General features: G+C 53.5%; 2 protein-coding genes across 2 annotated transcripts in view; both read left to right on the top strand.

Moving 5' to 3' along the window:
• PIK3R6 (phosphoinositide-3-kinase regulatory subunit 6) overlaps positions 1-12,483 on the top strand; it is a 55,389-nt gene extending 42,906 nt beyond the window's left edge. Inside the window, exons 15-20 of the mRNA XM_034647278.1 lie at positions 2,118-2,205; positions 2,482-2,552; positions 3,080-3,170; positions 3,985-4,100; positions 11,121-11,233; positions 11,820-12,483. Of these exons, the coding sequence (XP_034503169.1) occupies positions 2,118-2,205; positions 2,482-2,552; positions 3,080-3,170; positions 3,985-4,100; positions 11,121-11,233; positions 11,820-11,973 (633 nt within the window). The 3' untranslated portion in view covers positions 11,974-12,483. The remainder of the gene's footprint in view (positions 1-2,117; positions 2,206-2,481; positions 2,553-3,079; positions 3,171-3,984; positions 4,101-11,120; positions 11,234-11,819) is intronic.
• A 2,029-nt stretch (positions 12,484-14,512) lies between these two features.
• MFSD6L (major facilitator superfamily domain containing 6 like) lies at positions 14,513-22,168 on the top strand. Its single transcript, XM_034647414.1, has one exon. It carries the CDS (start codon positions 14,600-14,602, stop codon positions 16,358-16,360), a length of 1,761 nt encoding a protein of 586 aa, XP_034503305.1. The 5' UTR covers positions 14,513-14,599; the 3' UTR covers positions 16,361-22,168.
• Positions 22,169-22,569: the final 401 nt, after the last annotated feature.

Here is a 22,569-nt window from a genome sequence, read left to right as displayed (position 1 = left end):
TCTGAGTTTTGAGTCTCCTGCCATTAACACAATAAATAGTGCGTGTGCATGTGTGTGCGTGCATGTGTGTATGTGTGTACGTGCACGTGTCGTGCAGTGAATCTGTGTGGTGTTGGCTGGCCGGAGGGTGCAGGGGGTGTGGAGTCAGAGGCCGTGTGGGGTGGTAGAGTCCACAGCCTTGCCGGTCCCTCCGCTTGCTAGCTCTGTGGTCACGGGCACCTTCACTTCTCTAAAATTCATCCTGTCCGCCTATAAAAGAGACATTATGATCTCCACCGGCTTTAGGGGTTTCATGAGGCTTCGAATATGGTAAAGACATGGGGGCGGGGCAGGGCAAGGAGGTAGGCACGCAGATGATTCCAGAGCAGTGGCTGAGATGTTGAATGACAGCCCAGCTTTACCGCTTGTGACCTTGGGGAAGTCAGCACACATCTCCGAGCCTCAGTGTCCAGGGTCCTTAAAGGAGGCTGAGACCCATCTCCTGGGGCTGCTAGAGAGTTAAATGAGGTCACATAGGTGGACCAGAGCGTGGTCCAGTGCAGAGTAGGGTCCCAGCAAAAGGGATCTTGAGCCCCCTCCCCCACCGGGTCTCGGTGCCTTGTGCCCCGTTCACCCAAAGTTCCAGCCTGCATTCCCACAGCAAACGTCTGCAACAACGCTGGACGTACATGGGCACGTGTCCCAAGCTTCCGCTGGGGCCTCCCTGCCAGTGCCAGTCTAACGGCTCTTTCCGTGAGTCCCCATTCCATGTTCTGGGGGACCCAGCGCTGCCCCATCCCCCGGAGATTTCTGGGGGCTGCCTCTGCCGCTTTCTGTCTCCTTCTGAATTCTCCTTTTCCCCTCGGCATCCCGTGGTGGGTCTTTATCACCTTTCCCCTTTGTGACCTAAATGAGGGATTTTGGCCCTTTCTTGGGTTTCCAAAAGACAAAAGGAAACAACACAAAGTGGAACAAATGGGAGAAACTCTCACGCAGGTAAAGGTGTAAACATCTCAGCACAGCAAATAAAAGGAAAGCTTAGGCATCCGTCCACAGTCGATGGGATGGGATGGTCGATGGTCAATGGTTGACGCCTTCAGCCGGAGGCCCCAGGAGTGCGCCTCCCCCCCCACCCCGCATGGAGCTGGGTTTATGAACGTGGGCCCAGCCGCAAGGAGCAGTGCACAGCGTGGGCAACAGGGGCAGAGGCCGTTAGGAGGAACTTGTCATGTGGCGTGGGGCTCGAGTTGGGTGGTTTGGGGGAGGCGCCCCCAAAGCGGGACTATACCCTGGCTCGGATGCTGTCGGGACGCCAGGAGTGGTTCTGTCATTGGGCATCTCAGTCGTTCTTAAATCAGAGTGACCCTTCAATTCTGAGAGGCAGTGGCCCTCCTCATGCTTGCTGCGATGGGAGGGTAGGGGGACGCAGCCCGCATGGTGTTCCATTTTTTCCGGTGTTTGTGACCGTGATAGGGTCTGCTGTCTGTCTTGACCCATCAGGGTCACAGAGCACCCTCCCCTAAGGATGCTGGCATCTGAGAAATTGTTGACGGTCCATGGGAGCACAAGGCCTCGCTGTGAGTGCCCGCCCAGCTCCCAGACCACTCTTGGCAGCCACTTTTCTTTCGGGATCCCTGCTCTCAAAAATCCTGTGGCCACACTTGCCCCGCTGTGCTGCCCGGCTCTCCTCAGAGGCCCCTCCGGCCCCAGATTTCTGGGCACCCCCAAGAGCGACTCAGCTCCCTCTAGCCCTTCCCTCCCAGCCGGCCTTGGGGTGCAGGTCAGGAATGTGGTTCCCCTCTCTGGCCCTCACCCAACACAGCCCCGCCCCGTGAGAATTGTGTGCCCTGCTCCGGCCCTGCCCGTTAGACCATAGTGGCTACAGGTAGTTAGGGTTCAAGGCCAGCTTCTTCCCCAATTTCTAAATGTGTTACGTGGCTGGAGACATGTGGACCACAGGTGCAGGAAATCCCTGGGTACGGCTCAGAATCTGGCACTAGCACGATGGTAGGGGACCCCGCCTGCTTCCGGACACTGTTCAACTATCCACACGCTCGGGCTCTGGGGCAGGAGGGCGAGCTGCCTGTGGCAGAGGTGGCCTCCTCCAAACCTTCTCCCCGCCCCCCCCTTCCCTCCAGATCTTCAGGGACCTGAGCCAAGACCCCACAGAGGACATTTTCCTCACGGAGCTGAAGGTGAAGATCCAAGACTCCAAATTCCCCAAAGGTGAGCGTCTCTCTCCCCTTTCCCAGAGCTGGCTAACTCAGCTTTCCCCACCCCAAGCCCTGTTTCCAGAAAGTCCTCCCACCCCTCACCTCCACGGAATACCGGGATGCCCTTGGCTCCTCCAAGCCTGCCCAGACCCGTGCTTCCTTCCATCCAGGGGGACGTGCTGTCAAATTCAGGAGCTTAGCTCTCCCTCAGTGAGGTGGGGCGCAGGGCAGGAGGGGCGGGAGGGGCGGGAGCCTCCCACCCACAGCCTCTCCTTCCCTTGTCCCTCAGATGGCTTTTCACCCAGGAGGAAGGGCGCGGCTGAGGGCCCGGGGGCCGAGCTGTCCATCTGCTACCAGAAGGTGCGTGGCCATGGGCTTGCTCGGAGGAGGTCGGGGGGTTACGGCGGGGTGGAAGCAGGTGTCAGGGACATGCAGGTGGGGAGCACACAGAGCCAGACGAACCTTCAGCCTCTTTTCCTGAACCTGCCCCTCCCCCAACCCTTCCCCCACAGCTTCTCCCCCCCTTTGGAGAGGTTTGCTGGGATGGGCGGATCACAGTTGTTGCATGTAGCCCAGGAGGCCATCTGACTTAAGGAGCAAGTCAGATGGGCTGTCCCATCACTCAAAAATACCTTCCTCCCTGGCCGACCAGATGTTTGAACTGATGTCATCAGAGACATAGTCCCTTGGGTCCGGGAGGCTGACTAACGTGCTCCCCGGGGCTGAGAGTGCTCTGAGCCTTTCTCGGCCAGCCCCTTGTTGGACACGAGTGACATAGACAAGAATCTCAGCCAGGGCAGGGGCAGCAAGCAGGACTGTTGACGTGAGGATGCCCAGGGCAGGGCTGTTCTGAGGAACCCCAACTGTTCCTGCCTCCCCCTCCCCAGGCCCTGCTCAGCCACCGCACCCAAGAGGTCACCGGTTCCCTGCGGGCCACTGGGCTGGTCCTGAAGGCTCTTCCAACCAGTGACACTGACGGTGAGGAGTGGGGACAGCAGAGAGGGACAGAGAAGGCATGAGAAGTGGAGAGGATGCGGGAGAAGGAGAATGACAGTCGAGTGACTGTAGACGGGGAGAGCCAGGGGAGTCGGGCCTCCCACCTGTCCCTGAGATCCTAGAACAAGGCTGAGCCCCTACTGGTGCTGGGCCCAGGGCTGGACACCGGGTACCTGGGTGAGCGTGGTCCCCACCAGCAGGCTGCTCACCAGGGGGGAACAGACCGTAGCCGCGGCCTCTGGCTTGACGAGCCTGTAGCCCCATGAGACTCCAGCTGAAAGGTGGATGGACCCCGTGGAGGGGGTGCGGTTGCCTTCTCGTCTCCGCGTCGGGCCTCAGAGTTACTTGTGTTGGGCTTGGAGATGTTGTATTTCGACTGTCGTTCCATGGGGAGCTGCTCTCCAGTTCACAAAAGGCGCCGCTGGTCCCAAAGATCTAATTCTGGCCAATGACCTAACTAGAGCTCTCCAATAGATAATCAGATAGTCAATCTAGGTACTTAACTACCAAATCTAGGGGATGATAACACATACCAATTTACATGCCTAGCGTAAATTATACGTATGAGCTCTCCCGTTACCTCTCTGGTCTTCTGGAATGACGACAAGTTTCGTACGGTGGATCACGTCCCTGAACACCTTCGTCGGAGGCCAGGCCTTGTTCTACGTCAAACACGTCAGCTCTTTGAATCCTAGGAGACAGGCATCATTTGTGTTAGCAGCTTTCACTGGAGAGGTAATGAAGCCAGAAAATGACCCGCGTGACCCAAGGTCATGTCCCACCTCCTTCCTCCCAGGTTCGGGGCCCACCCACGCCCCACCATCTGCTGCTCCCGTCACAGACCACATGTGCCTGAATGTCAGCGTGACGGAGGTGGTCAAGTCCTCCAACTTGGCGGGCAGGTCCTTCTCTGTAAGTACTGGGTCAAAGGGGCCACTCCAACAGGGTAGGTGGCTGGGAGCCCAGAGTGGGGGTGTTCAGAGAAGGGGAAATGACTTCAGAGCCTTTGCTGTTGACACGGGTCTTCCAATTGGAAAGAATCTTCTTTCTCCTCAACTGTGAGGTGCTGAGCGTAAGTAAGACTCAGAGTTAAGGTCCTGCCCTCCACTTGCCGGCCCTCCAAGGACCTAGGACATGCCCAAAAATGGAATCTGTGTGCACGTTCTGGCTTCCCTGCAGCCGGATTCATGCACAACAAACCTTGGACCAAATCGAGCCAGCTCTTCTAACCTCGCTGCCCTGGATTCCCTTATTGACACTGACCCAGGACCTGCCCATATGCTCCCTGTCTGATGGGCTCTCTGCACTTCACCTCCCTGCTCAGCTGGGCTGTGAATCCCATGATTACACCTGAACCCTGTTCCAGACACGCTCCACCCCCCACACCACGTACCAGGCAGACGCTCCCTTTGGATCAAGCTGCCTACTCTGTCTGTAAGCTCTGAGGGCTGAGTGCTTCTAGAATAAATCCTACATCCACGGGTGCAAACACCTGACCTCCCACCTCAACAGGACCCTGGGCATCACTCAACCCTCTTCTCTTGCTCCTCTTCTGGGCTCCTGTTCATTATGTTAGTTTCTCTTCTCTAGCATGGACCCTCTCTACCACTCCACCCTCGTAGCCTGGAAACGTGCTCGGGGCTTTTCCATCCTAGAAGGAAAATCTCTACCGTGACCCGCTTTCCTCTCTAGCTACACTTGACCCCAGGGGAGTTTCCCGTCCCTTGTCTAAGACTCTCCCCCCCCCCCCCGCCTTCTGCCTACAACCCCCCCCCCCCCCNTTTTTTTAGATTTTATTTATTTATTTGACAGAGAGAGAAAAAGGCAGCGAGAGAGGGAACACAAGCAGGGGGAGTGGGAGAGGAAGAAGCAGGCTCCCAGCGGAAGAGCCCGATGCGGGGCTCGATCCCAGAACGCCAGGATCACGCCCTGAGCCGAAGGCAGATGCTTAATGACTGAGCAACCCAGGGGCCCCTCACCTTCCACTCCTTAACGTTACTTTATCTTCCCCTTTAAAAATAATGTTTTAACCTATAAACAAAAATTTAGTGATATGGGGGAAATGCAAAAAAAAAAAAAAAAGCACAAGGAAGTAAAACCACTTCGAGTCCCATTTTCTACAGAAGATGACTGTTGCTATTCCAAGGGGCAAACGTCCAGCCTCTTTTCTGTATATCTGTCTGCAATGGAGAGCTGGAGACGCATGGGTGCTCACTTCCTTGATGTCTCCTCAGCTAGGAGCTCCTACCTGTTGGGGTTTTATCTGTGGGAAATCTGGGTCAAAAACCTGACCTTCTAGAGAAATTCTGTATCTGCCTTTGCCATGAGCCCCCAGGACATTATCAGCCCAGGACTGTACTTCCAGTTAATTTCTAGGCTCAGAAATTCCCAGACCATACAGACAGGGAACACGTATACCCCAGAACCACCTAAGGGCAGAATGTGGCTTGGAATTCCCAGGGGAGCCTCGTCCCCCTCACCCCATAACACAGCTGCTGTTTTTCTAATCGAGTCTTTTGCTGAAAGCATAACCTTCAAGAGTCCTTGAAGGGGATCTCAGTTTCAGTTCCTTGGGTCTGTCCCCTGGTCCCCATGGCTGTTGAAACCCAAGCCCCTTGATTCCTGACATCACCAAATGCCCCTGGGACGACCAAAGCGTCTGACACACACGACTTCAACTTTAGAATTTATATGGCATTGTCTTCACTGCCCCATAAATGATCAATTTTTAAATATCCTGTGATAAGTAAAGAGAGCATGTGTGTTTTCTGTCTGTAGGATGCAAAATAAGGTACTTAATTATTAGGTCAAACACATCCTATTACTCTAATCTGCAATGTAGAAATGTTTGCTACGTCTATCCGAAACAAGAACGGTTTGTCCACATTCCCGGCTTTGATTTCGTCCCTTTGATCTCAGTTTGCTCAAACCCGAATGTTCTCGCTTCTGACGCTGCTGCAGAATAGAATGCCTTCTTCTGCCCAGTCTTTGTATGACACCATTCCTTTCTCTCCCTTTCTAGAAGCTTCTGAAGCTTCATTTCACAGAAGGTTCTGAAATACCACAAGCATAGGCATTGGTGGAATTTTTTTCATTCATTATCGTGGATCTTTAAGGGACATTATCAATCTGGAGACTCCCATCTTTTGGTCCTAACATGTTTTCTTTTCTTTTTTTTTTTTTAAGATTTTATTTATTTATTTGACAGAGATAGAGACAGCCAGCGAGAGAGGGAACACAAGCAGGGGGAGTGGGAGAGGAAGAAGCAGGCTCATAGCGGAGGAGCCTGATGTGGGGCTTGATCCCATAACGCCGGGATCACGCCCTGAGCTGAAGGCAGACACTTAACTGCTGTGCCACCCAGGCGCCCCTCTAACGTGTTTTCTAATATAGTTTTAAAATTTTCCTCTTTTTCTCAAAGTTCTACATGTCTGAATTGTGACTTCTTGGCCTCTTTTCCCCGGGCTCTTTTTCCTAAACTGGTTCCTTAAACAACTACTGTTCTTAACATCCATCCACAGCCCCCTTCTGTTCTCATTCCCTGGACAACCTAACCCACGTATGTGATTGGGGTCCACTGTGTTCGGGACACCCAAATCTCTATCTCCTGTTCTGACAGTCGCCCCCTGAGTTTCTGACTGTGCATTCAACTCCACATGAACCAGACGTCCCCCAACACCCCACACTCACGACCTTCGAAACCAAAGCGGGTACTTTCAGGTAGTTAAGAGCTCACCAGAACCAGACTGAGACGGCCTGGGTTCTGAGCTCAGCTCTGCCGTTTCCCAGCCGTGTGACGTGAGGCGAGGTCATCAAGCTGCCCGTGCCTCGGTCTCACCATCTGTAAATGGGGATGATAGCAATAGCACTGACCTTACCCAGTTGCTGTGGGATGAAGTGATTGTCACGTGCAAAGCTCTCACAAGAGTGCGTAGCCAAGTGAAAGCTATAAACTTGCTGACAGTGATCTTTTCATTCATCCCTTCCCCGCTGCGGCTCACCTCTCACTGAACAGTACTTCATTAACCGGTCACCTCCGCCAGCATCCTGGGAGGCCCCTCAGAGGCCTCCTCTTCCTCCCTTCCCTGGGTCCTGCTGGTTTCCTCTCTCAATGCTTCTCAAACCTCTCCCTTCCCCCCATCCCCCTCCTTCTGAGCCACCTAGGTTGACAAGCCACCCCATTTTGCCCAGGACTGAGGACTGCTTCCTGGGGCACGGGACATTCTGTGTGAAAGCCCGGACAGTCCCAGGCAGATCAGGACAGCTTGGTCACCCTTGGTCCAGACCTTCACCATCCCCTTTTCCTGGACCAGCCCAGTAGCCTCCTAGCTGGTCCCTCCGATGCCACTGCAATGCTCCTTAGGTCCACATCTCTGCCCGAGGGATCTTTCTAAAATAAAACTCCGGCATGCCTGTCTGTGCTTCAAATCCCTCTGTCATCTCCCATTCTCCAGGACAGAAGGGCAGAAAAGCTCTTCAGTGTTGCCCAGCATGGCTCCCCTTCCGCTCCGTCTGCGACTCCAGCCGGAATCTGCAGGCCCTTGACCTCCCAGCATGGGGACGTGTTCTCGCAGACACACGTCTGTGCCTTTGCTTAAGCGCTGTGCATGGCCTGAAACCCGGTCCTACCTTTCTCTTCCCCATCTTCTTTTCATAGCTCTTTCAAATTGAAACTCAGGTGTCTTCTCCCCTAAGCTGCCCTCCCTGATGCTCTTCCCCCTTCCCTCATGCTCTTCCCCCTTCCCTCCACACCCACCCCCCCAGCCCCCTCCAGGGTAAGCTCGGTGCCCCCCTCCGTGCTCCCATACAGCCCTGGGGACCCAGCCATGGGAGCATGTGTAACACCGTGAATGGCATGATCTCTATACAGCGATGGACTGTGAGTGCCCTCGTCCCCTGGTCCTCCCCATTCTCCCCAGCGCTCTGAGCATTCAGCGTGCTGTCTCGCCCACAGCGGAGCTCCCGGATGTTTGCCGAGGCCTCTAGTCTGTGTGTCCCCTCGACTCCACTCTCCAGGACCTCACCCCAACCTGAGTGCACTATTTCTGGGACACCCATCCACTGTAGGAGCGCTCTGATTGGCTGAGAGGTCTTGCGCCCTGAGCTGAAACGTGCCTTCCTATTGGACAGCTCTGTGCGGGAGCCTCGAGGTCCGAGGTGGACCGCTTTACCCTGGTGCATTTCCTCTTTCCAGGTCAGTTCCCTAACGACAGTTTCTGTTTCCAGTGACCTCTCTAAACAACCTGCTTGTAGGCTTTTGAGAAATCTAAACTTCTCGCCCCATCGAGTTCCCTTTCACCCCCGCACTGCCTTACTCGGGGAGATTCCAGGAGCCCTTCTTTGCTCTCGGAACCCAGGCCGGTCCATACGTGTTCTGCACAAATGGACAGATGATAAACGCGAGGGGCAGGGGAGGTTCGTGGCGAGCTAGAGTGAAGGTGTTCTCCGCTTGGAGAACAGCAGAGCACAGGCATTCGTTGTGGTTGGCTTGGTGAGTTTAAGAGGCGGCGACGATACTGGCCAGACTGGAAGTTCGATATAGGAAAGTAGTGGGAAATAAGGCAGGAATGGTAGGATTGGAGCTTTGGGGGCATGGGAGGCAGGCAGCCACCAACAGTGGACTGTGAATGGTAGCCTCTTGCACGACTCCTGATGAGCTGAGACCGAGACCCTTTGCAAAATCAGCTGGCCCTTTCAACTGACCTCCAGGGTGAACCTGTACAGTGAAACCCCAGAGTCCTGTGGTCTCCCACAGGGGGCCAAAGCCAGCCAGGTCTGCGCGTGTCAGGCAAGCAGACCACAAACGGGAAATGAAGGCATCTGTCTGCAGGGCATGCAGGTGGATGAAGGCCCGCGGACTGGCTCTGGCGACCTGGAGGGCAGGGTCATGGAAGCCCAGATCCTGCTGGGAGTTACCTAGAGCGGCCTGACACAGGGAAAGAGCACTGCATCGGGAGTCAGGGAGCTGGGTCCCACACCGACTACTGTGAAAGCTTTAGAAGATCATAGTCAATCCCTCTAGACCTCAGTCTTGTCCTCCAAGGGAACCCGGGATATCCCTCACCAGCAGGGGTCAGTTCAGGTGGGGTCCCCTAAGCTATCATAATGCATCTGGCTTTCCCCACTCCCCAGCCCGCACAGGACCCCAGCCTCCCTGCAGCCTCTCCAGGTGTTTCTGGAAGGTCATGGACCACAACTGCCCACCATAGCTGAGGGCCCCAGGCCCCGATGTTGCCGTGGGTCCTAATGCACAACAGGGGAGAAGTCCCCCCTCCCTTTTGTCACCCTCTGTCCTAGCAAGGCTAAGGCTTTCTGCTTTTGCTCACAACCCCCTGTTCCGACTCTATAGATAGAGGGATGGCGGGAGGGGCTCGGGCTGGGAGACAGACGGAGCAGCAAAAGAACCCACAATGGGGTCTCCATCCCCTCTGACAACTGAAGCCGCTACTCATGCTTGGCCCCTTCTTGCATGACTATAATTAAGAAGGAGAGTAACAACGGGCCAACAGAAATACAGGGCTTACCGTGTCCGGGGCACTTGGTATATTCTCTCCCTTTTAATCGTCACAAAACAATCCTACAAGGTAATCACTATTACTACCATGTTTGGTTTTGTTTTTTTCTCAATAGGTGAGAAATAAAAGCACAGAGAGATTAAGAAACATGCCCAAGGTCACACAGCTAATAAGTGGCAGAGCCGAGACCAGAATCCAGGCAGTCTGACTGTAGAGTCTGGGCTTTGGCCTTCCTCCTGGGGGGGTGGGGGGGGGTCTTGTATGGTCTGCCATAGACTTCTGGCTGGCCCACCCCCGCCCCAATAACAGTTCAGCCGAAATGCCCAGACATGCTTGACACCCCCAGCTTAGCCTACAGCAAAAAGCTGAATCAGCGCGTGGTTCTCAGTCCTGCCTGCCACAGGGGCTTATTAAAAATGCCCGTGCCTGGGGGCGCCTGGGTGGCTCAGTCGGTTAAGTGCCTGACTCTTGGTTTCAGCTCAGGTCATGATCTCAGGGTCATGATCTCAGGGTCGTGATCTCAGGGTGGTGGGATCGAACCCCCCGCCTCAGGCTCTCTAATTTTATATTTTGGAATGTGATTCTTATGAGCAGCAAGAGATCGAAAATTCTTTCTTTTTTTTTTAAGATTTTATTTATGTATTTGACAGAGATAGAGACAGCCAGCGAGAGAGGGAACACAAGCAGGGGGAGTGGGAGAGGAAGAAGCAGGCTCCCAGCTGAGGAGCCTGATGTGGGGCTCGATCCCAGGACTCTGGGATCACACCCTGAGCCGAAGGCAGACGCTTAACGACTGAGCCACCCAGGCGCCCCAAGAGTTCAAAAATTCTTGAACAAGAATTCTAAAGGCTCAGAATGCTGTGGGGATGAACCACCCAAAGTTGCTGTCTGGGGGGGGAGAGGGCGACCACCCAGAAAGGCCGTCTGAACACCCCACCTATAACTGGCTCCTAGATGATTCCATGATACAAACAGATACAGGCCCTATCTGCATCACGAGGGTAGTTGAACACTTCCCAGGGACATGATTTTGTATATAATCCAACTCTGAGAAGGGCGGTCAGGACTCCTAGAACCCCTGACATACCGCCCCCCAACAGTGCACGTGTAACATAGGCACCTGGGATATGGGGGTGCTGAGGCACCTTGGTAACCTGGCAAGCGCCAGCCACAGCATTCCCGGTGGTTTGAAATTTAGGACAACAGATTGGGAGAAGAATTGCAGAAATGAGAGACCCAAGGGCCGGGGGAGCCCAGATACATGTTCTGCAGACTTGTCACGGCTCCGAGTCCCTTGAAGAAGAGAGCTGGGGACCCCGTGGGCCGGACCGCGGAAATACACCACCGAGGGCAGGAGGTGTTGGCAAGGCCGTCTGTCGCGAAGGGGACACTCACACGAGCTGTCTCTCTGTTGTAGACGGTGACAAACACCTTCCGGACGGCCACCATCCAGATCCAGAGCCAGGACCAGAGGCTCCTGACGCTGTTGCTGGACAAGGACAGTCGGCGCACGTACAGGGATGTGGTCAGGTGAGGCCAGGCCTCGCCACCGCTCGGTGCCCCATGGAGCCAGCCCCTGCCACCTCCTGCCTCTAGTCCAAGACACCTGTCTGAGGCAGACCCCTGGGGCCGGGCAGGTGTGGTCCACCTGGTGGTGTGGACTGACGCCACTGCCCCGTGACTTCCTGGGAATCCAGGAAGAAGAGAAAATGAATGCGGCAGCCGATGGTATTAATGTTTCTGGACATTTCCTCTACATATGCTCAGCCCATGGCCGCAGCCACAGGTCCAACCCCCTGTGCCGACACTGACCCCTATGACACGGGCTGACCTTCTGTGGCCTGCTGTGCCTCAGTTAATGTGACCCTTAGAGGTTTCTGCCCCCCCCAGGTGGAGTATTTGGGTAAGGACAGCATACACAGAGGGACCCACGCAGGCACACCTCCTCTCCCAGTGTTCACCCCCACCTGGGTGCACTTTCCTTGCCCTGACTCCCCCTCCTCTCTCTGCGAGGCCTCCTCCCATATACCCTGTAACAGAGGGGCTGTCTTCACAAGGCCTCAGCAGATCTGACCCCAGAGATGGGTCTCCCGAGCTGGCCTCTCTCCGCCCACAGGTTCGAGGTTGCTCCCTGCCCAGAGCCGTGTTCCGGCGCACACAAGTCCAAGGCGCCGTGGCTCGGTTCACAGCGGCCGGAGGGGGATGGGACCAAAGCCAAGCCCAAGCCCCTTCTGATGCCCATCAACACGTTCTCCGGCATCGTCCAGTGAGCCCAAAGTGGCGGCAGAAGTGCCGAGTCCGAGAGCCCCAGACCAAAAGGAAGGACACACTACCTCCGCCAGCCTCCACACACTCACACCCCAGCCGCTGGGACAAGGCCTGTGAGTCGGAGCCAGTGAGTGACCGGAGCACAGGGAGCTCGGCTGGGGCAGGTGATGGAGCAGGGCCCCCTCCCAGGAAAGCTGCACACACGCAAGCAAGACCCAGCTCCGTGCACAAATGTCCACATGCCTTCGTTCGTTTTTAGTTCCCACCTCTCCCACTCAAGCTCCCCCCTCGCCCCTTAAAACCCAAGTGAGAGCTGCTATTTTGTCCAGGGCCCCACGGCCTGGGGGGAAATGGGAAGCAGGGCAAAGTCACCTCCTCTCTCCTGAGTCTGTCTCTTTCCCTCCCTCCAGCCACCGCCCACGCCCTGCGTGCCCAGGCAGGTGTCTCTCCTGGAGGAGAGGAAAATGTCAGATTCAATAAAGGCACAATAAGGCACTTTTGCTTTTATCTAACACCTAGCGACATTTGGCTTTTAATAGAGACCCAGGGCCGTATGTGATCTAATGAGTCCTCTTAGGCCAGCTAAGAGTTCCATGCAGTGTTACTGGTGTGTTCTGTCTGCCCACCCCTCTCCCCGTTCACTTGGACTTAGGGACTCCTGACCGGCCCTGTCCCAAAAGAGAGAAAATAGTTCCAGAGGAGCCAGATATTAAAGACATGAAAATTCTTGGCTTCTGAGTTCCAAAACTTACATCCAGGTGTAAAATAGGGAAGATCAATGATACACAACCACTAGCCCCACCCCTAGGACTAGGTGGGGGGGGGCGGGTAGGAGGGAAAGCAACAGAGGAGAGGGCAGGGTCCCAGGAGGGTGGGTGGGTGTGGAAGAATTCCTCTCAAGTTCGGGCATCCAAGACTATGAAGGTAGGTGCTTTACTTTTGACCTCATTGCTTGGGGAGTGGGGGCAAGTCTGGAAGACTCCATGTAAGAGGGGCTGTCTGGGGGGTCTAGGCAGATGGGTCCAAAGGACACCAGTATGGCAGTGTGCCTGGCCCTCAGTGGACGTCAGCCCTGGACAGAGTGAAGACGGAGGAGTGGAGCACTGAAGCTGCCCCCCCCCCCAGAACCCAGGGAGGGCGGGATTAGGAGCAGTCTCCAGGGAGACCGAGTGGTTTTAAGCCGGAAATGACTGATATCACTGAACTTGAGTGAGTTTACCTGGAGGCGGCTAGATATTATTTCTCTGCTCTTGGCGGGATATAAACAGATTCCTATCGATTTTGGCATTTACACAGTTACTAGGTTCTTTGAGTAAACATTTGCCAGGTTTACCAGTTGTTAAAATTAGGTGAGATCTCTGCGCTCCTCCTGGAGTCATCTCTCTACCCCCTCACGATGGAAAGCAAGTTGCAGACCAAATTTTGCTACACATTCAGATGGGCGTTGGCAAGCCGTCATCCCCCTCAACCCCACCCCCAGCCGAACTAGGTGCTCTGAGTGCACCTCGCATGAAAATTTCACTGAATCAGTAGCTGGATATTGGACCATATGGGAGTAAAGCCTACAACACCATTTCAAAGGGCTGGACCACTGGCATCGCTAGATTCGTATAAATGCTCGCCCAAGGAGGAAAAGCCTCCAGAAAAATTGTAATCAATCCATGTGAGACGGGCACCACTAATTTCCCCAGGGAAGTTTCGCCGGTATCTATCAGGCTAATTAGTGAAACCACTTCGGTTGATCTAAGACTGGGGACGTGCTGGGATTCGCTGCGTCTGGAGTGCAGCTTTTGGATTAAATGTTAGCTAACTGTCTCTGGAGGGTGTACCCCTAATTGGACCACAGAGCACCCATAGGTGTAGATTAAAACTCTCCGATACATGCATACTGTTACAGGGGCTCGGAGGCTGGGGCGCAGGGTGCCCCGCCAAGACAGCCCTCAGCTGTCCGCCCCCTGGGGATCGTCCCCGCTCAAGAAAACTGTCACCTATAGTGCCTCTTCCGGGAGCAGCTGGCATCCGATGAAACAGCTCTATGCCCGGGGACAAAAATAGGAAGGCCCGCTGTCTTCCTGGAGTTCTGATTCTGATGGAGACAGACAGGAAACAAGATAAACACGCGAAATAGAAACCCGTGGAGTACTGAGTGGTGAGGCGAGCTACGGAAAAAAATAAGACAGAGGAGGGGGTGGGAATTGTCAGTGAGGGTGGACAGGAACGGTCCCTGAAGGTAACAGGGCGGTCCTTGACGGAGGAGGGGGCGTCAAGACCTGGAGATAAAGGAGGGAGCCCCTATCATAAATTCCATTCCCGCTCCTCCCCACCGCCCCCCCGATTTTCCCTGCCCGAGGCAGCTCAGGGAACTAAGGTTTGCGGGCGACCCGGGGCCTGACGTGGAGCGCCCCCCGCAGGCCCCAGGCCCCACCCTCGCGCACGCGCGCACGGCCGCAGGAGGCCAAGGGACCGGCAGGTGCGCCCGGCAGGTGCGCCGGCCCCGCCCCCCAGGGGCGTCCCAGGGGCGGGGCCACTTCCGGNGCGCCCCCGCCCGGCTCCCGGGTCATGGCCCCGCGGCAGCCCCGCGCCCAGCTCGGCCCCCCGCCCGCCCGGGACTGACGGAGCCGGGCCGCCATGAGCGCCAACCCCCAGTGGGACATCAGCAGGGCGCTGGGGGTGGCCAGGCTCTTCCACCTGGTGTGCGGCGTCCGGGACGCCTGCGTGACTCCGTTCCTGACCCTCTACCTTAGGCAGCTGGGCTTGGCCGCGCCCTGGGTGGGCATCCTGATGGGGACCAAGCACCTGATCGCGGCCTTCTGGGCTCCCTTCTGTGCCTTCCTGGCCAAAAGCTACCAGAAAAGGAGGGTGGTTCTGATGGGCTCGCTCCTCGGCTCGGTGGGAGCCAGCCTGTTGATGGTCCTGGTGCCGCCGCTGGACAAAGGTCCGCCCCGCTCCTGTAACGCCAGCGACGGCGCCACCCCCACGGCCCTGCCACCGGGGACCGCACGAACTGTGACTGTCGCCTCGAGCCCCGCGGCGGGGGCGCCCAGCCCCCCAGCCGAGAGCAGTCCTGGGACGCTGGACGCCGCTGGCTTCAGAAAGGCACCGGCGGAAAGTGTCCTCGAATCATCCGGCCGGCCGCCTGGCTACGCCGTGCGCTCCGTGGAAGGAGCCAGGACCACGTCCCCAGTTCTCCAACCGGTCACTTCAGGGATGAAGGATACTCCTGGAGAAGGTGCTTCTAAGGCGCGCAGAACGGCCCTCCCTTTGCTTGCTGGGGGTACAGCCCCGGGGAGTCCAGCCAACTTGTCAGCAGCCCAGGGGAATGCCCGGGCCCTTGGCCTCTCCTTGGAAGGCTTGCGCTGGACTTTCCTCCTCTCCCTGGGGACCCTGGTGTTCTGGGAGATGCTGGCCGCCCCTCTGGAGCAGGTGGCTGACGACAGCCTTTACGAATACCTGGATTTTGTGGACGCCACGGACCGCTACCGAAGTCTGTGGGTCTGGAGGCTGCTGGGCGAGTCGGCAGGCGTGTGCGGCATCGCAGCCCTGGTGGGGCAGCTGGAGTGCGTCCTGATGACAAACGGCCCCCGGGGCGTGTTGCATTTCTACGGCTACTCGCTCGTCAGCGCCCTGGCTTTCCTGGTGAGCATTGCCTTTCCCGTGCCCGTCTGCAGGCGGCGGGAGCCCAGCCACAAAACCGTCAAAGCGCTGTCCCTGGTGCGCGGCGACCCCCGGCTCATTCTCCTAGCCCTCACCGTGCTTCTGATAGGCGCCGCCTCCAGCACGGTGCAGAACTTTCTGTTCTGGAACATGAAAGACCATGGGAGCAGCGAGCTGGTCATGGGTCTCTCGGTGGCCCTGGGCTTGCTGGGAGAGACTCTACTCCATCCATTCAAAGCCACGCTGCTGCGGAAACTGTCGAGGGAGGGCACGGTGGGGCTGGGGCTGGGCTGCCTGGCCACCCAGCTTCTCTACTACTCCTTCCTCTGGAGCTGGTGGTCCGTCCTCCCCGCTCAGATCTTGAGCGCCGTTGGCAGCGGGGCCCTGTGGTGGGCCGTGAAGGCCTCCGTGGAGGACCTGGCCACTCCCGGGACGGAGAGACCTCTGGGTGTCATGTTCCGAGGCCACCTTTACGGGGGAGGGTCCAGCCTGGGCAGCGTGGTGGGCGGCTTTGTGGTGGCGTCCTTCAGCCTGGCTGTGCTGTATCAGGCCTGCTGCGTGGTCCTGCTGCTCTGGCTGGCTCTGTTCCTGTCCGTCCAGCCCAGACTGCCCCAAGAGCAGAAAATCAACTACTCGAAACTGCTGGTCATGGAGGCCAGCGACACGAGCGACTCCGAGCAGGGCATGGAGCGAGACTGGCTGGTGAGGGCCATGAGGGAGGAGGACTCAGAATAGAAGGGCGGAGAGAAGGTCCAGATGCGCCGATCCCCAGGAAGGCGCCCAAAGGGGCTGGACAAGAACTCACCTGCCGAGGACACACCCTGCATCCCGCCCCCCGGGGCTGCGAGGGAGTCTGGAGAGAGAGAGCGAGCAAGTCTGTGCAGAACCCCCCCACCCCCACCCCGGGGATCATCTCATTGTATGATTCTCTTTATTTTTACGGTAAAAGGAGAGTTAACTTTTTGCTGTTCAATCTTTTTTAAATAATGGAGGAAGAATACATTTGCCAAAAAAAAAAAAAGTGCCCTTTGTATTCACCATGTTTGGGCATATAAGGTTTGCAAGAGCTTAAAACGGCACTGATGCTGGTGCTGCTGATTTCAGCCACGGCTGGAGTGCTCACGCAGTGGGGACCCGCAGATCCAGTTGGCAGAGGGGACAGCTGGCTTTGTTTTGTGAGTCACGTGCGTTGCCATGGGTCCTAGAGAGGCCATGCTGTGCGCAGGTAAGAATGGGAATGAATGCCAAGCAGGTGCCCGCACTCACACCCAGGTACCTGGGTTTCCCGATCAGAGCAAATGCTGGGCAGTGTAGTCGGTGTTGGGGGAGCAGGGATTCAGGATAATACATTTTCATTCTCGCTCTCAGATGTTTGTGTCACTGGGGGTGGGATCCCTAGAATTGTCTTCCGTACTTATATCTGAACAAGGACAGTTTCACGTCTTTGGGCACAATTTCTGCACGCTCCGCCTCGCACAAGTTCATGGAGATTGTTTGCAACTGCTTGATTGGGGCGTGGCAGCCTCCGTAGGGTTGGGGTGCCACAGGTGGTCCACATTCGTGCCTGTGCTCAGCCACTCGGTGGGGTGACTGCTCCAGCCCTCCCACTCCCCAGGAAGGGGCCCTTTATTCCAGAAGTCAGATGCCAGAGACCACGTCTTCTATCTCATATAATGACGTAAGTACAGGATGTTGGATTAGAAGGGCCTCATTTTACAAATTGAAAATGTGTCATAGCCGGAGAAGGGGAACAAGCACATGAATGTCCACTGGGTCAGACACGGTTCTAGGAAATTTATTCTTTTTCAATTTTCCCTGAGAAGCTTTAGGGTATAAATAACCAACAAAAAAAATTAACCTCTGCCTTAAATAATTGGGGATTCGTTGGTCTCACATAAGAAGTCTAGGGGTAGGCAGTCCGGAGCTGGTACAGCTGCTCAGCAATGCCACAAGGGACCTAAATCTTTTCACCCCTCTGCTCCCATCACCTTCAGCTCGTAGATCCCATATTTGTCCACTCATGATAACAAGATGGCTGCCACACTCCAGGCCTCTCATCCGTGTTCCAGGCAAGAAGAAGAGGGCAAAGGGAGAAATAGGAATGAGCGCCTATATCAGGGAAACAAAAACCTTCCCAGAAATCCTAAGCAGATTTCTGCCACCCCAAACTGCAAAGGAGTCTAGGAGGTGGAATATTTTCCGCCAAGCATGTTGTTTGAGGAAGAAGAGGGGGCTGAATGTCCGATCGTCAGCTAAAAACGTCTAGCACGGTATCAGAAGTCGAACTCACATCCAGGCCTGTCTCACTGCAAAGTCTGTGTTCCTCCCTACACGGTAAGCCAGTTTCCCCGCATAAATGGCTTTAGCAATTCCACTCCCCTGCCAACAACCCTGTGAATCCATCAAATTTGTTATCCGCATGTCACAAAGGAGAAGACAGAGTCTCGGAAAAGTCACACATTGGGTCGCTGGCAGAAACACCACCAGAGCCCCAATCTCTTTACCCCCAATTTTGATCATTTTCTGCGAGGCCACAGTTCCCAAGCCCCGCTGTCCATCCAAGTCATCTGGGAAGCAGATCCAAAAAGTCAGGTTCCTAGTTTCCATCAGAACCTCCTGGCTGGCACCCAGAAATCTGTATTTTTGATGCAATCTCCCAGTGACTGGGATGTGGCTGGCTGAGTGCTGGTCCACTCGGTTGCCCCTTCCAGCCCTGTCTGTCTCCCACTCCTTCCGGGAATGCTTCTAGCACGCAAGGAAATGCACTGTAGCTCCTGAGTGGTCACCGTGTGCTCACCACTGTTCTGAATACTTGACACACGCCAGCTCACGTAACCCTCCAAGTGACATTGGGACGCAGCCACTGTCACCATCTCCAATTTACAGATGGCAAACTGACACTCGGTAACTTGCTGAAGGTCAACAGCTAGGAAGTGGCAGAGCTGGGACTCAGATCCAGCCGGCACCAGAGTCCAAGACTTTAATCACCATGCTCTACGGCCAAGGAACCGGAGGAAAGAAGGGAAATCCAGCATTAAGATTTCAGGCAGCTATCACTTGAAACCTCCTGGACAGGGGACAGAACTCCGTTCGTAGACAGAACATACAATAATATCAAAATACAAACACAGGTGTGTCCCCCTCCTGTAAACAAAAGGATGAGGAAAAGGACTTGGTTTAAGAAAGGATTGAAGTTAGGAAGGAGGAGAAGGAGGTAAGTGACATGACAATTTAAGGATCTAAAAGATTTTACAGGGAGGGTACTGAGATATTTGTGTTTGGGCTCTTTAGTTAATATGTGACAATCCTCTGTTTGTAAAGAATTACGGCTCCCTGTTACGGGGAACTCAAGAATGAATAAACTGCATAGACCCTCCCCTCAAGAAGCTAATGGTCTAATGGGGAGATTTACTTACCTACAGACACACGTACATAAGCCAGCACAGGACATCGTGACAAAAGCCACACACAGAGCACCATGGGAGTGAGGAAAGGGACAGGTCATTCCTGACCCAGGAATTCAAGGAAGGTTTCGTGGGGATGACATTTAAGCCACGCTAACAGGCAGAGAGAGGGTGGTACCTTGGGGAAGGGCACTGCAGGCAGAGGGAACAGGTGAACAGAGTTTCCGCGGTGGGAAAAGCATGCGGTCTACTTGGGGAATGGCAAGAAATACAGTTTGGCCGGAGCAAAGGGTTTGTGCGGCAGACAGGGCTGGGAGGAGAGCTTCCGTGTGCATGGCTTTTACTGGTGCTTCTTTGCCGAGGCATGATGGAAGGAAGGACCAAGTCCAAGTCCTCGACCAAGACTCGAGGCATGACTTTTTCTCTATTAACTCTCTGGGAGGTCAGTGAAGCTTCATAAAATCAAAAGTGAATGAAATTCTTAGCTCCCAGCCTTAGGGCTATCAGAGATACCATGTTCTAACATATCCCGGTTCCAAGTAAGAGGAAAGCAAACATTGAATGAGCCATTAACCTTTACGCTCAGGCTTACTTAGACCATTATTTTCCCAGTGAGTTTTCCAGAACACTCAGTGTGGTGGGAGTAGAAGGCAATAAAAAGTGTTCTTGGCTAACTAGTTGGGGAAATGGTATAAACGGCTGTCACCTCTTAGAAGCTTACAACACATATTGGCAATGAAGGCTCCGTAAAGCCCTGTAGTCAGGAAACTCGGTTAGCTCCGTAATTCCCCTTACCCGTGTGCTACCATAGCCTCCTTCCCAGCAACCCCAATCCCTGTCTGGCAGAACTAGTATTTCCTGGATGATACTTTGGAACATGCCAATGTGGGTAGTTCTCTGTGTGACCTTTTCAACTGAGCAGAGTCAGTGCTCGGGGGCAAGTCTGGGCTCCCACCCCCAGACTGGCAAGGATCCTGAGAATCCTTGCTAAGAACTTGGCGAAGCTTGTCCCATTAAATCAGAGTGTGAACTCATTTTACAGGTGAACTAACTAAGTTCAAAGCGAGGTCTGTTTGAGCCACACTGTCAGTTTCTATGTTACAACTGGTTCAGGTAAGTGGAGAGTGTATTCCTTGCCGGGGAGCAAGGATCAGAGGCAGGGACATGGCGGGGAGGAGACACTGAGTCTGCAGGTGGATTTTGTATGAGGAATCATGGGCAACAAGGTTGGAGACTTGGGTTGGATCCATATTGTGGATACCCTAACTGTTAACCCTAGAAAGGGGAACGCTCATAGGCTGAACTGTGCCTTCCCTCTCTCTGGGCTTAATACCAGCATATGGTAATTCTTGTAATTTTCACAACGCTAATGCTCATTTTACAGCAGGGGAAACTGAGTCTTGGAGAGCTTAACTGACTTAGTTGCTCAACCTCATGACTATTAGCTGGTGGAGCATGGCTTGAGCACAGATCCGACCACGGCAAATGCCATGGTCCTTTCTCTGAACATCATTCTGCTACTGGCGAAGTTTTACCAGCCACCGGAGATGCACCGAAAGTTTTCGACCCTCTCTTGCCACTTGCCTTCTGAACAACAGGTCTGAGTTGGGGGGAGCTTTCGGAGTCTGGGCTGCCTATTTTGGGCAGACCATTGCAACTGTCCAGGCAGGGAGTGTGTTAGCAAGGGTTTCTAATACCACAGTGAATAGCAATGGTAAAGCAACCATTTTCGTTTTGCTTCAGACCTTGAAAAGACCTTCCCTTTTCTTCCGCGTTTTCATGACATTTTCATCACAAACGTTATCAAAAATTTCCTGCATCTATTGAGAAGGACATGTGATTTTTCTTCTCTAGGCCATTTGTGTGGTGAATTTCACACTAACCATGTATTCTTAGATGACCCCTGATAAGTTGTGTTTAAAAAAAAAACACGTCGTTGTACTTGGCTGGCCAATTATTTTATTGAAGATTTGTGCACAAATGTTCACTTTGCTTTTTCTTTCCTTAGCTAGTTTTGTTGTTATGGTTATACCAGTCTCGCCTTTATATTTTCTATTTTATGGAACGACTCATATAAGATAAGACTCACCTGGCCAACGAATGGTAGAACTGTTTGTCGTGGGCTGTCAGTAGAACAAGTTGTCCTGTATACAGGCACTTAGACAATTCTCTGTTTATTCATATGACCTTTCACGTTTTTCTGTATCCTTTTTAGTCAAGTTTTCAAATGCCTTGGTGTATTGTTGTTGAGACAGAAACCGCTGCGTGCCTACTCAACACTCATTCTTCTCTCTGCTCTACCCAAGCTGTGTTCCGGGCAGCAGCTGCGTCCAAGCGAAATGCTTACCTTCGCAGGATGTCTGGGGAAGTCTTTGCTTTCCGGGGCATAGGCTCCGCCTCCTCTAGGGGCTCCGCCTCCTCCTCTTCTTTCCTTAGGGGAGAAACAGCTGTCTCACAATTGTCAAGTCGACAAGCATGAACCAAATGTGCCACACACGCTTAGCTGAACACAGCCCTTTTTGCTTAGCTGCTTTTATCAGAGATTTGTGTTTAGACTTTTCAAAAGACCCATTTTGGGTTTTGCTAATTTTGTCCATTCTTTTGTTTTCTCTTTCCATTTCTGCATTAGCTTTGTTGCTTTCTTTCTTCTTATTTCTGTGAATTTACTCCGTTGCTTTTTCCCCCTTGAGTTACCTACTCATCTCTTTTGCTCTGAGTATGTCTTGTTTTCCAATAAATATCAAAAATGTTAATTTCCCTTATATATTGCTTTAGTACAAACTTTGACATTGCAGTTCAGTTCCTAGTATGTCGTGACTTTCCTTGCCATTTCTTCTTTAGACCAAAGATAGTTTTCATTTTTCCTAGGAATATGGGATTTTTAAATGTTCTGTTTTTACTAGATTGTATCTTTATTTCATTGGAAAATGTAACCAATATCATCCTTTGTAATATGTGGCGATTTCCTTTGTTTGTTAAGTATAAAGAGGTGTGTGTGCACAAGCGTGCATACATTTTAGCTCAAGATTATTAATTGTATTAGTCAAATATTCTATCCCTCTTATTTTGGGTCTGCTTGCTGTATCATATTCTGAAAGAGTTATGCTAAAACCTCTAAATATAATTGTTGATATATCCATTTCCCCATGTTAGCTCTTTGTTGCTTTATGTATTTTGAGGCTACATTGCTGGGTGCCTATATGCTTATGATTGGTATTTCTTTTTGATTTATTATTCCTTATTAGTATATAACCTCTCCATTGGTCCCTTATTTTTACCCTAAATTCATTTTTTTCTTCTGATGTTAAAATTGCTATCCTGGAGGTATTTATTTTGTTAATGTGCCAGGCTCTTTTAACCTTTGGTTTTCCAATTTTGCTTATATGATCCTTGCTAACAATATATTATTGTATCTTGGTCTTATATCTAATCAGAAAATCTCTGTGTTTTGATCTGTGAGTTTGACTCATCCTCACTTAAATTTATTGACTTTATTTTAGGACATAGTTCTGCTACAACATTTTGTGTTTTCTATTTATT

Source organism: Ailuropoda melanoleuca, chromosome 17, assembly GCF_002007445.2.
Source record: "Ailuropoda melanoleuca isolate Jingjing chromosome 17, ASM200744v2, whole genome shotgun sequence".
NCBI classification, from domain to species: Eukaryota; Metazoa; Chordata; class Mammalia; order Carnivora; family Ursidae; genus Ailuropoda; species Ailuropoda melanoleuca.
Note: the sequence above shows the minus strand (reverse complement) of the source record. Positions and strands in the feature narration are given on the sequence as shown.

What these genes read in the sequence shown, in the direction of transcription:
- MFSD6L (XM_034647414.1), top strand. Translation starts at nt 14,600, where the DNA reads ATGAGCGCCAACCCCCAGTGGGACATCAGCAGGGCGCTGGGGGTGGCC.